Consider the following 16239-nt stretch of genomic DNA (forward strand, 5'->3'; position numbering starts at 1 on the left):
ACCGGCTGGTTTTATCTACTAAACTGGAGGCCAACTGAAGACTGTCACTTTAACAGCATCACCACTTTAATGCTATTTATTAATACTGTAGTGCTGATCACTGAGTTTCTAAAAGAGATCAGTCTAATCACGATTTTATACAGCACCACTTTACCTAGAATAAATACTGTAGGCTGCAATGTACAAACGCAGTGTTCAAATTAAACACCGTGTTCGTTCGGTTTTCTGCGTATTGTCACCTTCAAAGTAATGGTACGTGACCGCAATAAAAGTCTATGGGTCCTATAACTGTTTATTTTATAGTGGTGCACTCGAATCCCACAGCAGCCATGGTACGTTCCAAGACAGGGGACCAGCAAAGAAGCCGTCCACTCCCTTCCGCATGGGCTGCGGCTATCTGATGACGTCATTTGGAAGGCGCCTCTACCTGTAAATAATAACTTCATACCGCAGAATGCTAGCATGTGCTGGCTGGGTGTGAACCGTCATTGCTGAACGATTAATAGAGGCAGAGGAAGCTGTTGCCGCCCGAATACATTCTGCTGCTATGCTGGGTTTAATTGCTCGGGTGGGCTCCTTTTTTTGGAGGAGAGCACCCTCCGAGGACGAGCAGAAAACTTTTACAGGTAACAAAAGAATTTCTGTGCAGAACTTTGCATAAGACAGCTATATATGTCATAAGGCTGATATGATGTATTGCTGGGGGCACACATATACAGACAATGCGACGTACAACTGGAAGTGGCATGGGGCGATGGCTGCAGCTATTTGGACGTACAGAAAAACTTGGAACCTCTCCTTTTTTGAAGATGAGCTCCTAGGTGTGCTTCTGGCTGGAAATGCCTATACAGTAGAATCTCGTTATAGAAAACTCTGATCCAATACTCTCAGGTCCCAGTTAATGTGTCTGTATAAATATACAACAATGTACGACCAATTCTGATATAGTAAACTACTTTTCCTGGTCCCTTTGGGTTTACTATAAAGGGATTGTACTGTATGTTCTTGTCTGTACTGCTCAGGGCAGGTGCACATCTAGAGCACTTCTGAGTGCTTTTCAAAACGCTAGCGCTTGGCTAATGTGTTTGGGATAAATCACCCCAGAACAATGTGGTTTTTTTTTCCTTAAACGTGGGTCCTGCAGCATTTGAGGCGATTCAGCCTCAATTTTAAGGATAGGAAACTGGACAATCACTCTAAAAAGCACTAGAACAGAGCGTTTTTCCAAGCATTTTTTTTTTTACAAAAGCTGAACACTTCAAGCTCTACTGTACAAAAAAAAATAATAATAATGCTACACCAAAATGCTCCACAAATTGCTAGGCATAGCTGGAAAATCGCTGGGCACATGCCTAGAATCACTTAGAAAAATCACTTATAAAAACGCAGAGCGTCTGCGATTACAGTAGCACTTTTAGGTGTGCACAAGCCCGCAGTCATATGGAAGCTGACAATTGATGAAACACTGCAGATGGCATTATAGTGCAGCGGCTTTGGAAGTGAATTTATAAGGCAGAGATTACTAAGTGCAGAAATTTGTCATTTAATAATGCTTATGGTAATTCAAAGGAAAACTAGCACATTTTTATTTATTTTTATTTTTGCAGCAGCAGCAGTATTTGTTTTTGAGCTGCAAAAATCTTGGGATGGCATGGGAAGGGTAAAGGTCACACTATGCATGTGGCTGCTCAGTGCATGGCTGCATGTGAATGCACTGCCTGTACAATTGGACATTTCGGACATCTCGGCATTGTCACAGACCTTGTTATCCAAATGCACTTCCTACAGTACATTTCTGGATAATGTGTGTCAACAACCAAGTTACCAGAGCAATATTCATTCTATTAAAAGTGACGTGCAGAGTGTCTGTAACACACATCCAGTTTTGATTGGCCAATCACTGACCAACTTTACCACTTACATGCATACCTACACAATCTGCTCATAGTATTTAGAATCTGTTGGCCCTCATTCTACATGGTGGTAAAATTGACAAGTTATTGGCCAATCAAAATTGGATGCGTGTACCAGACTTATAGAACAAAAGGATTTTCACTTACCTGGGGCTTCTACCAGCCTCCTGTAGTCCGTGGGCTCCCTCAGTGTCTGTCCGATCCTGTCCATTTAACTGCAGTCTGCCCTATTAAAGTTCCTGGCTGAACCAGTCAGAGACTACTGTGCATGTGTGGTCCCAGACGCAAGCACCCACCAATAGTGCTTGTGTGGCTGGAAGCATTCTGCGCAAGCGAAGTTACAGTTTTAACAAACTGCATATGTGCAGAACTGACCAAAGAAGTGCGCGGCCAGAGTTGAGCATGTGCAGTAAGCGACTTCCAGGGCTGGCGGCGGGAGAACGGACTGGACTGGACAGACGCAGAGAAAGCCTATGGACCAAGGGGGCTGGAGGAAGCCCCTGGTAAGTAGTAATCCTTTTGTTTTATTTATCTCAGGTTTACTTTAACTTATGCCCTCTTTATAGCGTGGGCGATACGCAATGCCCATAGCGTGCACTTAGCTTGAATACATTGTTGCCTGTAGGAATTGTGGTTGAGACCCTTGGAGATCTGGCGACAAAGAGTAAGGGTCTTTTTTCTCAGGTGGCTGAAGTGCACACCATTTGAGCAGTTCAGCCTGTCGACCTAGAATTATCATTTAACACTCTTTGCTGTTACCTTTGCAGCAAAAGAAAAAAAATAGACTTGTCACAACTGTGCACGGAAGCGGCTGTGTTGAGATTTTACTTCATGGGGGACTGCTTTTTCAATGCCTGTTCTAGAAAGCGCCCGGCCGATGCACAAGCGCAGCTCCGCAGTACACTTCCCCACCACAAGGGCCATTCAATTCCATGGAGACTTGCACAGTTTGCACGATGCGACGCTGCCCGAAACTGCCCATTTTCCCCTGTGCTCCTCCACCATGTGCAGCACATTGGGCTTCCAACTGCCCACCATAGTGACAGAAACTGTCACTAGCCCACAGGCTCGAGATGTGTCTGTACAGCCTCGTTCACAAAATGTTGTTTGTGTACTGAACCTTTTATACCAATACTGCTCCCAAAGTAATATTTTTATATAATTTCCTCTGTGCATCTAGACTGTGAGTTCATAAGGTATGCAGATGGAGTGGTAACACGCTTTTGCAATGATTATGGAATGATCAATGATCAGATCTACTTCACAAATGACGATGTGATCAGTCTGGAACCTTTAAGTATTGGTCAGAAAGTTAACGTGGCTTATAAAGAGGACAAAACCTCTGGAGGATGGAAAGCAATTAAGGTAACATTTTTCTCATATTATAAGGGCTGTTAGTCACTGATTTGCGTCCTATATGTTGGTTGTACTGTACAGTGCAATTGCAGTTTTTGCAATTTCCAAAGGTAGAAACGAAAAATGTTTGAGAAAATATTTCAAATTACTCAATCGCAAAAAATTTAGGCTGGTTTCACACCAGGACGTTGCGTTTTAGGGGACGTGATGGTCGCAGAACGTGCCCCTAACGCAACGCCTGGTGCTCCCTGCTTTGGACGTCAGAGTGAGCCGCGTTGTGCAGCTCACTCTGGCGTCCGTGATGCGCACTCTTGGACGCATGCGGCATCACGTGGTCCCGCCAGCCAATCGCCGCACAGAGCGGCCGCTCCAGGAAGTAAACACTGCACGTCACTGAGTGCAGTGAATATTAATTAGCCATGTGCCTGGCCGCTCTCCGCTCCTCCCCAACGTTACTGAGCATGTGCAAACAGTGTAACGCGGCTCTGCCGCTTACAAAGTACTGCATGCAGTACGTTATATTATGGCGCAGCGTTACACTGTAACGCAACGTGGGCACTGTGAACAGCCCATTGATTTTTCATTGCTGTGCGGTGGGGTGCGTTACAGGCTGCTCTAACGTGCGCCTGTAATGTCCCACTGTGAAACCAGCCTTAGGGTCCTTTCACACTATGCATGTTGCATTGCGATATGATCACAATGGTGCCAAAAATTCACATCACACATTAGAAGTGCGATGTGCCACATAAAGTGAAGCATACAGTACATTTAAAGTATTTTTCACTGCCACTATAAATGCACATGTTGTTCAGTAAAACGCCCAGAATGTTGTGTGTTAGTCCGACAGAACCTGCTCCACTGCTTTGAACGTACCATCCTATATAATAATAGCCCTGTGTTTCTGCGTCCCACGTCCCTGTGTCTGTGTATTTGCGCTACTGCGCATGTGCAGCACGGACAGCCGTCGGGACAAGAGAAGGAGGGGCTGGGTGGGTGTGTGTGTGGCCATGTGTACATGGCAGGTGGGGGCATGTGCGCTGACATGTGGCAGCGGTCACAGGGGCAGGAGGGGAGTTGGGCTGTGAGACAGACCTAGAGCCCATCATACTAACGGGCTTAGGTCTACTAGTAGAGATATAATGGCATCCCATTGGGATGTGATTATATTGTCTTTTGCATTGCGGCAATGTGAAAGGACCCTGATGTGCATAACATTTTCTTTGTGTTCATCATTACCACCATTATACTCCACTGTAAAGTGAACCTAAACCGTTAGAATTAAAATGAGATTCACTTACCTGAGGCTTCTACCAGCCCCCTGCAGCCTTCCTGTCCCCGGCCGGTTCTCAACGCTCCTCCGTTCCCTCGCTGCGGCTAAGTTCTGTTTTTGATGACTCTGAGTCAGCGGGCCACTTCCCTTGCGCAGCCCTGGTTACGCGTATCCTTCTTCTCGTTCCCCTTCCATTGCAGAGGGGAACGCGAAGAAGAATATGCGTGCACAACCTTGCACCTCGCATCAGGGAAGCTGCCAGTAGCGAAGAGCAGCATCAGTGTGATGAGAAACAGGTCGATGTGCTCACAGCCAGATGACCGCATCAAGGTATCAAGGAGGCTGTCAAACTAAGGAGAAACCCACATGCAATGATATGCTATCTGCCAAACTGTAAGTATCTTGGTCTTAATACATACTTAGTACTTTGCATTGGATATACAATATAAATTGTTACTGATCATTCCTTAATGGAGAGGAGTTCCTAATGAACATTTTTCATCTATTATCAATGAATATGTATTAAATCACTAGCTGATGGCCTAGCATTGCCCGGGTATGTATTTGGCTGGTGTTGGCTCCACCCACTTTTTCTAACCCTATCACACAATTACTCAATGACCAACTTTTTGAGCTTTGTGGTCTTTGGCATCAATAATTTGCATTGAAATTAAATCTAATTGGATGTGGCTCCGCCCCTTTTCTGAATGTGAACCTCAGTCACCCAATGACCAACTGTACCAGGCTTGAGGCTTGTGCCATTAACAGTGCAAGAATGGCAGCAATTAAATATTCCCTTTGAAAATCAATAGGTGAATTTTGATTGGCTTTTATAGGCTCCACCCACTTTCCTGAATATTAATCCCAGTCACCCAGTGACCAACTGTGCAAAGTTTGAGAACCCTACCATTAACTGTGTAAGAATAGCTGCAGTTTACATTTTCCCAGTGAAATTTGTATTTGTCTCCTCCCACTTTTTGGCTATGGGAGTATGAAGTATCCTATATGTACTATGTGTGTGTCAAATATCATTCAAATCCGTTCAGCCATTGTTGCGTGATTGAGTAACAAACATCCAAACTTTCGCTTTTATAATATTAGTGAGATTAATATGCATGCAGTAGACTTGGAAAATATTAAGTCCCTATTAGGCCTGGAAACCAACTGGGAATCCATACAGCACTTTAAAATTGCTGCAGTGCTGCGTGCAGCAATTCCCAGTGCAATTACGATCGCATTTCCCGTCGCTCAGAAGCACTGTACAGCACTTCAGATTAGCAATTTTCATTTTTTTTTCTTAAATAAACTTTATTATACTTACTGGGTGTCAGATGTCCGGCTTCCATCCATAACCCCGCCCCCTGAAGGAAGAGGTCCTAGGTGCTTCTCTAGGACCAATTAGAAAAGCCCCTGTGACCTCTTCCTTTAGGGGCGGGGCTACAGACAGAAGCAGGAAATCCGGAAACCTGGTGTGTATAATAACTTTTATTTAAATTGTAATCGCTCAACCCCCCCAAAAGGGTGGAAAATTGCTTTTCAAATCAATAATTAGCATTTAGTGCAAATGCGCTCAAAATGCTGCATGTCCTGTGATTGCTATTACATCTAATTGCAATCGCACTGATGGGTTCCCCACCTCTCACTTCCATTGGCGAAGCGTTTTTGGGCGATTCCCAAAACGCTGCCAAAAACGCCCTAGTGGGAGCCAGCCCTTAGAGGGAGCAGCTGTCATGTGCATGGGTTTGAATGCACGGAGCAGTGCTTTTCAGCGCTGCTAGATTTGGGCGCAGCCGGCGCCTCCATAGACTTCAATAGGAATCATTCCTATTGAAGCGCTCAGTGAGTAACGTCGGCTCCGTCAGAAGGTTGCTTAAAAACATAATAATTCGGCCTCGAGCAATCACTGGAAGCCGAATTATTTTATTCCCCCACTATCCATGGCGGCCTGGAGGGGGAATAGTAATTAAATCGGCCCGCCCAAGTCTACCGGCGCCGATTTCAAATGTACTCTGAATGCATGGTATATGTGCAAAACAACTTTAGTAGTTCTGCTAGTGCCCAGTAATGGAGAGTCAGTCAGTTGACTTCAATCTGTGACAAATATGCATAAAGATATGACCGTGGAAAACAGCGGTCCTAGGTTTTAACTATGTGTCTGTCCAGAATGTGTTTTTAAAGAGGAACTCCGTGAAAATAATGTAATGAAAAAGTGCTTAATTTTTACAATAACCATTTATAAATAATTTAATGTTTTCCCTTTGTAAAATATTTCCTCTCCTTGATTTAGGGCTCGTTTCCACTTGTGTGGCGTGCGTCTCGCAGACGCATGTTGGCACCGAGCGGGTGGGCGGGATCGCTGGCGAATTCCATCATCCATGCCATGCACGGCTATGGGAATCGCAGCCTCCACTGCGAATTCTGCGGGGGCGCCATTATACCCTATGGCAGAGTTTCCCCGCACGATTTGCCTGCGGGGAAACTGCGGATTCGCGGTGGAAACTGCGATAGTGGAAACGGGCCCTTACGGTACATTCTGATATTTATCACATAGTGACATCTTTACTGCTGGCAGCTGATGTCTGTGGAAGGAGATACTGCTTTTTTGGCAGTTGGAAAAAGCTGTTATTTCCCACAATGCAACAAGGCTCCCACAGTGCGGAGCAGTGCTTTTCAGCACTGCTAGATTTGGTGGCAGCAGGCGCCTCCATAGACTACTATAGGAATCACTCCTATTGCAGTGCTCACTGAGTAACGTCGGCTCCGTCAGAAGACAGAGCCGAGGTTGCTTAAAAAACAGAATAATTCGGCCTCCAGCAATCGCTGGAAGCCGAATTATTTCATTCCCCCACTATCCATGTCGGCCTGGAGGGGGAATAGTAATTAAAACGGCCCGGACTTGTACAGAAGCAGGATCAGCCATATACCGCTGTATCTTGCGCCCAAGTCTACTGGCGCCGATTTCAAATGTACTCCCCACAGTGTGATGTCACCATAATATCAGCCATACAGAACCCTTCTGATGATCAGTTTGTGAAAAGGAAAAGATTTCTCATGGGAAAGGGGATATCAGCCACTAATTGGGATGAAGTTCAATTGTTGGTTACGATTTCTCTTTAAACATTGGGTATCATACATAAAGCATTTCCGCATGCGGAAATGCTTAATACCGGTGACTTTACCGACCACTCAGCATAATCCCCATTCATAAAGGCTCTTTCCGCATGAAAAGCTGACAGAGCGATACATTTCCGCCTTGTGCGGAGTTTTTCTAGATTTATCTAAAAAAGTTACAAACACTTCCATTCATAAATATTAGAGCAAGCGGTATCCGGAAGGAAAATACCGCTTGCTCGACAGTAGCGATAGGCGGGAGGATTAAAGGTAAATGAATGGGACGGACCTCTCAAGCAGCATCAGACAGAGGAGCGCACGGAGGGAATCGGGCAGCTTTTACGTTTCCGCATGTCTTCCGCCACGCTACCGCCAGCTTCCTCCAGAAAACCTCCGCACTTGTATCGCAACAGGCAACTTCTTTATTAATGCCCACCCAGAAGTCTTAATTACCGGTTGCGGAGAAGAACGGTGTTTTCCCGCACTACCGACAGCCTCTTTATGAATGATACCCATTGTGCATTTCATTGACTCCTGCTTTCTTGGAGCACACGTGTGTTTGACTATTTGTGCAATAAAGTTGAGTCTTGGCCAATACTGAAATGGGCGCGTTATACCTTTTTTAGATTATTCCAATTTTGTTTTATACATTAGCATCAACTCATAATTATTAACATCTCATTGACCATCCTAATCATTATAGTTCAGTCAGATGCTAATTGTTCTGGCTTGCGTGCCAATTTGATGACCCTAATAAAAGGAAATCATTATGGCAGCCACCATATATCTCTCACTTCAGGTGTACTTTAAATATCTCTAATGATCGTCTCTGCTAATGCCATTACCCAACTTCCTGAGCAGTCAAGGTATTAAGCAATTACTCAATAGCTCTGCAAATCTGATTAGTCTCGTGCAAAGTTCCAATTCCTATAGAGCGAATCATTCACAAAAAGTCAGATTTTAAGCTTATCTCTAGTATGAAATAAAGTAAACTAGTCAAATGACTGTAAATGTGGCTGATAAGCATTCAGCTATGAAGACAGTAAGCTTGCTGTGTGGGTGGGGCTTACACTTTTGGTTTTGCTGGTTTTGCATCCCTTTAGTCTGCCACACAGAAACCTTTCTGAGGTAGTAAGAGATGCAGGCTGTGGATATAGAAAGGAGCTTATTTTCTATCCCTGTGGAGTGGTTTAATCTAGACTTTGTTGTTGATCCTGATTTTAATATGAGCATAGAAGAGGCATTTTATTATTGGTATTACAATCAGGTACTGGAGCTTTTTGTTGCAGGCATTATTCACAAGTCACATTTAAATGAAGATGGGGGTGTTTTGTGTTTTTTGTTTTTTTGACTAGCTTTACTGTGCTAAAATGTATTGCAAAACTTACCACTATTCTCTCATTTTACCATTAGTGTGTCGCCATAGTTCATAGTGCTGTGCATAGAACATGAAAGAAGCTGACTGGTCTATTGTAGTAATGTTGCAGCCAGTATATTTAACAGGTGTAGTGAGCATCACTAAAAGCTTCCTCACTATGGTCTGTAATGAGCTAGTAAGCAAGGCTTGCACACTAATGCAGCAAACCATTTTTATATTATACTTGCCAAGTTTCTGGAAAAATGCATGTTCTCTAGTGACCTCCAGCACAGGGGGCCTTTGTAAATCCGGTCAGATTTGTCAGAGACTGCTCGTATGCAGCTGTGTTTGTTTTAGGCTTAGTTTACAGTGGGTAGTTGCATTACATTCCCTGTAAAACAAGAATGCAATGGATAGAAAAAAAAAATATATCACATGGCACGTTATGGCTGCAGTGCGATGCTTATAGTGCTTTGTAATTATGCTTCACTGCCACTGTCGTCATTAACGTTATGCGGTAATGCACTGTATTAATCGCATTACACCTGACTGATCCATCGCGCTACACTCCTAACTCACCAATGTGAATGTACTATTGCAATTATTAAATTGTCCAACACATTACTGTAAATTTAGCCTAGTCTCAGGCAGGGAGCACACCTTTTGTAGCAAGGTTGCAGGCCTGTCTGAGTTTTTGGCGCTTTGTAATCACATTTTCTGTTCTCATTCTTGATTTTTCAGCTTGTGGTGAAATACCTTGTAATTGGTAATGCAGAAGGCTGTCCAGTTTTAAATTGTGGCAAAAAACTAAGATTTTGAACTCTATGGCCTAGTGCACACCAGAGCGGTTCTGCTGCGGTCTGCGGTCCGCTTGCGGATCCGCTAGGGTAATGTATTTCAATGGGCTGGTGCACACCAGAGCGGGAGGCGTTTTGCAGAAACGCATACTCCCGGGCTGCTGCAGATTTTGGATTGCGGATGCGTTTCTGCCTCTATGTTAAGTATAGGAAAAACGCAAACCGCTCTGAAAAACGGCACTTCAGAGCGGTTTGCCAGGCGTTTTTGTTACAGTAGCTGTTCAGTAACAGCTTTACTGTAACAATACATGATATCTACTACACCAAAAACGCTTCCCAAAACCGCAAAATGCTAGCTGAAACACTACAGAAAAAGAAGAAAAAGTGTTTCAAAATCTGCTAGCATTTTGTGGATCTGCTAGCGTTTTTTTGGTGTGCACCGGGCCTAAGAGCGTGCAATTTTGAAGTGAGCAATTAACATTAATGGCCAGTGCAGGAATGTGCGTTTTGCCATATGCAGCAAAAGATGCATGATTCTAGGCAGTGTGATTTATCTGCCTTAAGCCTGGTATACACTTGCAATTATGATTGGCCATTCACTGACCAATTTTACCTCTGCCGTGTAGTATGAGAGATTACTTACACAATCTGCTCATAGTATTCAATATCTGTTGACCCTCATACTATATTGAGGTGGTAAAATTGATCAGTTATTGGTCAATCCTAATTGAAAGTGTGTACCCGGATTTTGCTTGTCATTTGTCCACCCACTTCCTCAAATTAGGTACATTTGTGCTTGCTCCGTTACATATTGATATGTGCAGTTGAACTGCAGGCGTTGTACCTCTTGATGCTGTGTTGTGCAGACATGAATTCCCTACTACTGCTTCATCACCATCCTCTCACATGGACATTTTTAAAACCTGTCCGAAATCCTGTCCAAAATCGATGTTGAAAGCGATAGATGATTGGCAGATATAAGTGATCACATTGGCTGTAAAAATTGATAACTGTATGGTCAGCCTTACTTCTCTACATTGATAATGAGAAATTACTGTGTGGGGGTTTATAAGAAAAAAACTAAATAAAATGCAGTAAGGCAGGGTTGGACTAAAGAACATGTACACTTATGTTTCATTCACATGAGTGTCTCTATGCTTTCCCCCCCCTACAATTTATCAGTAAGACATTTCTCTGTTGGTGGGAGAACAAAACCTGGTACACACTTTGAATTATAATTGGTAATTTACTGATCAATTTTACCACCTCCATGTAGTATGAAGATTTACCTACACAGTCTGCTCGTAGTATTCAATATATATTGACCTTTATACTACATAGAGGTGGTAAAATTGGTCCGTGATTAGCCAATCATAATAGAAAGTATGTATGAGGATGGAATGGAGGATGATGTTGTCAGAGTCATGTTTAAGTCTACATTTCCAGTGAATGCGCTATGTCAGTGCATCGGTTGTTGGCCAGATGTGGTGCCAACACAATGAAATTGCAAAGCATCTGTTGCAGCGCAGAATGCTCTGTTGCACCCATTTTCAGCATGCAGCAGATCTGTTGCCATTACATTGAGAAAGGCACAGAATCTGCAAGGCAACAGATGCGCTAGCGGCTCAGTTGCAGCAAGCACCTACTAAATTCACATGGAATTTGTGTAGCATCTTTCCAGCATTCAGCATTGGGTCCTATTCTATTAGTTCTAAGTGAGCAGGGATTGGGGCAGCGGAATGTTGACTGGAACATGTGAATTAACCCTTATCAATAGCTTAAAGGTAATCTGAAATAAAAATAAACTTATGATGGTACAGCTAAGAATTAAAACATTGATAGCACAGATATGAGTCTCATATTGCTTCCAGTACAGGAAGAGTTAAGAAACTTTAGAAAAGTTATCTATGCAAAATAGCTTCTCTGAGCACACCGACCAAGCTTGGTAGGCTACAGTGCTGTTTTCTGAAGCATTTATCTCAACCTGTCCTGAGCTGGTGCGCTTCTGAGTGATTTTCATAAGTTGTTTTCCAAGGTTTTTTTGTTTGTTTTTTTGTTTATGAAAAGCTGTGCACTTCCAGCTGTACTGTAAAAAAAATAAATAAAATAAAAAATAAAATAAATACTACACCAAATTGCTTCAAAAATGGCTAGACATCAATAGAAAATCACTAGGCACATGCCTAAAATAGTTTAGAAATAAGCACTGAGCGTTTGCGATTATGCTAGCACTTTTTGGTATGCATCGGCCCTCTAGCTGTTTCTTGTACTTTTACTGCAGGAAAACTGAAAATTGAATACTTACCTATCGGTAATTTTCCTTTTCCTTTTAAGGTCCATGGCAGCATTACTACGGGGTTAGTCCCGCCTCCTAACCCCTACAGGACCTGTCAATATAAATTTCAAGCCTGCCCCCTCTAAGGTGCTTTTTTTGATAGTCCTACCCCTTGACTGAGCTAACTAGGGTGGGATCTCCGTATGCTGCCATGGACATTGAAAGGAAAATTACCGATAGGTAAGTATTCAATTTTTCGTTTTCCATTTCCATGGCAGCATTACTACGGGGATCTAACTATACAAAGAGGAGAAAAAATGGGAGGGACAAGCTTACTCTGCTTAAACCAAAGAATTACTTTATTCAGTCTAACATAAGAGAAAAAGAGGGCCCACAGCCAAATTATGTTATATTGCTATGTCGTAGTCCATGAAGCTTTGACTGCCGACAATACTCCTCTGCCGAAATCCATAGTGGACAACCCTCCTGGGTCCACCTTATAGTGAGATATGAATGTATTTTCCGAAGACCAATTTGCAGCTCTACAGATCATCTCCGGGGCTACTTTTACGAATGCTGCCCATGATGACGACACTGATCGTGTCGAGTGTGCCGTAACTTCTTCTGGTGGAGCCTCGCCCATGGCCTTATAGGCTGTTCTGATAGCCCTCACTAACCATGTTGATATTGTCCTTGTCGTTGCGGCCTCCCCTTTTTTACATCCAGCTGGGATAACAAACAGTCTTCTTGTTTTACTGAACTCGCTAGTAATATCTATGTACCTTCTTAATAATTGCGGAACATTCAGAGAATCCGGTGCTGCGATTGTATCATCTGAAAAGTTTGGAAGATTCCATTCCTGATTAAAGTGGAACTGAGTGGCTACTTTGGGAATAAACTGTTCAACTTGTCTTAAAGATACTCGATCCTGGAAGAATTGCGTAAATGGGGGATCGCAGCTCAGTGCTTGCAACTCTGATACTCTTCTAGCAGAGGTAATCGCTGTTAGTAGGGTTACTTTTAACGTTAAATTAAATAACGTGCACTCCGTTAGAGGTTTAAAAGGTTGTTTGGAAAGACCGTTGAGTACTAGAGGCAGACTCCACTGCGGATACCAGCTCTTCTTAGGTGGCCTTATTTTTGTTACTGCTTGCATAAATTGCACTACTAAGGGATCTAAGGCCCATTTCTTCTGTGTTAGGGCTGAGATAGCTGATACTTGCGTCTTGATTGTACTCAGACTAAGTCCCAAATCTAGGCCTTTCTGGAGGAAGTCTAAGATATTATTCACCTGTATTGTGGATATGAGTAGGCTCCCCTCCTGCAAGAAGGTTATGAAGCGCTTCCATGTTCTGTGGTATTGGTGGTAGCTTTCCTGGCCTTTAGTAATGTATCTGTTACCTCAGGAGAACAACCTAGCTCTTGTAGTCTCCTCCTTTCAGTCTCCACGCCGTTAAATTGAGTATGTGTGGATGAGGATGGTAGATGTGGTTCTGCGACAGTAGGTCTTTTACACATGGTAATGTGATCGGAGGTGCTGAAGCTAGCTTCTGTAGGAGAGGAAACCAGGGCCTGCGTGGCCAGTAAGGAACTATTATCAAAACTACCGCTTGTTCCTGTTGTATCTTCTTCAGTACTCTGTGTATCAGCGGTACAGGAGGAAAGATGTATGCTATCCTGAAGTTCCAAGGTAGTGACAGGGCGTCCCAGCCTGCCGCCTGTGGGTACCTGTACCTCGAAAAGAAAGCTCGGCACTTGGCATTCTCGGGTGTAGCCATCAAGTCTATCTCTGGTTCTCCCCATGTATCGCAGACTATTCTGAATATCAGACTCCACTCCTTGTTGTCCAACCATTGACGGCTGAGCGAGTCCGCCACATAGTTCTTCAACCCCAGAATAGGACACGCTTGGAGATATGATAAATTCTGTTGTGCCCAGATCATTATCGGCTGCACCTCCTTCAGAAGGGTGCGGCTGTGGGTGCCGCCCTGATTTTGTATATACGCCGTCGTGTTGTCCATCCTCAACACAACACCTCTGCCAGTGATCTCCTTGGTGAATTATCTGAGTGCCTTGAAGGTCACTCTCATCTCTAGAATGTTGGCTGGTACCTCTCTCGTATCCTGCTTCCACCTGCCCTGCGCATAGGTATGTTGCATGTGCGCACCCCAGCCCCATAGACTTGCATCTGTTATTATGCATATCGGGCTGTCCATCTTCACCTGGTGGTGTTTCTCGAGATTTTCTTTGTGACTCCACCAAAGCAAGTGGCTCTTCACCCATGGAAGAATTGCGATCTGTTGTTGGTAGTCCTCTCCGTTCCATTGGTCTAGGAACGATTTTTGCATGGGTCTCATGTTCCACCTTGCCCATCTCACCATGGGAATCACTGAGGCAAACGTCCCCAGAACCGCTAGACACTCTCTCGCTGTCAGGTAGTCCATCTACCTGACTCTCCTCACCATCTCTATGATTGTCGTTAACTTCTGCTGTGGTAGCGCTACAGCATTCCTGATTGTATCTATTTCTGCATCTAGAAAGATTATCCTCTGTGTAGGTTGCAATTTGCTTTTGTCCCAGTTTACCAGCCAGCCGAATTGTTTTAACGTGTCCAGCAAGATTGTCCTGTCCTGGCACAATTTGCTTTCTGATGGAGCTATCAGCAAAATGTCGTCCAGGTAGTTGTGTAGATGTAGAACCTGTTGACGACGATAGGCTATGAGAGTGACTAAGATTTTTGTGAAGGTTCTGGGTGCAGTGCAGATGCCAAAGGGTAACACCTGGAATTGGTAGCGCGCATCCCCCACAGCGAATCTGAGGTATCTCTGGTAAGATTTGCGAATTGGTACATGGAGATACGCGTCGGCCAGATCCACTGCCAGTAGCCAATCCCCCAGCTGTATGGTTGGTAGTATCGTTTGCAATGACTCCATCTTGAACTTGTCCAGACCTATGTGCTTGTTTAGGAAACGTAAGTCCAAGACCGGTCTTAGCTGGCCTGTTTTTTTTCGTCACAAAGAATAGGGGAGAATAAAGTCCCTTGAATCTGTCTAATTGAGGCACCTGTATAATTGCTCTCTTTTCCTCCAATCCCTTTACATAATCGAACTGTGTGTGTGTGTGTGTGTGTGTGTGTGTGTGTGTGTGTGTAGATTTTGGTATTGCTGTGGGTTTGAAGTGTGTTTCTGGAGGTTGCCGCCTGAAACTCCATGCATGACCCCATGCTAGCGTGCTTGTTACCCAGTTGTCTTTGATCCTCTCCGCCCATAGATGTGCAAATTTCTGAAGACGTCTCCCTACCGGCTCCAGGAGGGTGGATGGAATCTCAGAACGATTTTGCGGCCTGCGCATTGGGGTTAGAGTTTCTCTGCTTGTTGAACTTTGACAGGGTGGACTGGGTTCCCTGCCAGCTTCTGTGAAAGGAATAATTATTTCTTGATTGTCTAGGTTCCCTTGTCTTGTTCTGAAACGGTCTCCTTTCATTCGGTCTATATCTTCTCTGCTTCCTGTCCTGGGGAGGAGACTCGATCTGCCCCCGGTCAGCCGTGATATGGCCGTATCCATCCTTGGACCAAAAGTTCTTCCCATCGTACGGTATCTTACACCATGATGATTTCGAATTTGGGTCAGCGGACCAAGGTCTCAGCCACATGGCTCTCTTGGCTGTGATTGCATGAACCATTCCTCTCGTAGTACCCCTAATTACGTCAAAGGCCGCTTCACTGATAGTCTGCCGCCAGTCTAAATTCTTCTAAGCCATTAGAGAGTGTCTTCCTATCCACCTTAGCCTGTATTGCCAATTTGTCTGCCCAAGCCCTGATTGCCCGGGATACTGAGGTTAGTGCAATGGCTGGTCTACAGGCTCCACCCACTGAAGTATATACCTTCCTAAGATCGAAATCAACCTTCCTCTCTAAAGGCTCCCGGAACGATACTGCGTCCTCTAGCGGTAAGGTTACATGCTTTGCGACGCGCATAACAGATGCATCCAGTGTTGGTGGGGTATCTAATTGAGATATAACATCACCTCCCATAGGGTAGAGTTTTGATAATCTATTCGACATGGAGACCTTCTTATCTACTCTTGACCATTCCTCCCGAATGAGTTTGCTAACCTCCTCCATAACTGGGAAAGATAATGAATTTTTCTTAAGATGTGG

General features: G+C 44.1%; 1 protein-coding gene across 1 annotated transcript in view; it reads left to right on the forward strand.

The window, feature by feature from the left end:
• Nucleotides 1-414: 414 nt before the first annotated feature.
• MOV10L1 (Mov10 like RNA helicase 1) overlaps nucleotides 415-16239 on the forward strand; it is a 122060-nt gene continuing 106235 nt past the window's right edge. Inside the window, exons 1-2 of the mRNA XM_068276347.1 lie at nucleotides 415-626; nucleotides 3094-3278. Coding sequence (XP_068132448.1) covers nucleotides 548-626; nucleotides 3094-3278 — 264 coding nt within the window. The 5' untranslated portion in view covers nucleotides 415-547. The remainder of the gene's footprint in view (nucleotides 627-3093; nucleotides 3279-16239) is intronic.

This window comes from Hyperolius riggenbachi, chromosome 3, assembly GCF_040937935.1.
Source record: "Hyperolius riggenbachi isolate aHypRig1 chromosome 3, aHypRig1.pri, whole genome shotgun sequence".
NCBI lineage: Eukaryota > Metazoa > Chordata > Amphibia > Anura > Hyperoliidae > Hyperolius > Hyperolius riggenbachi.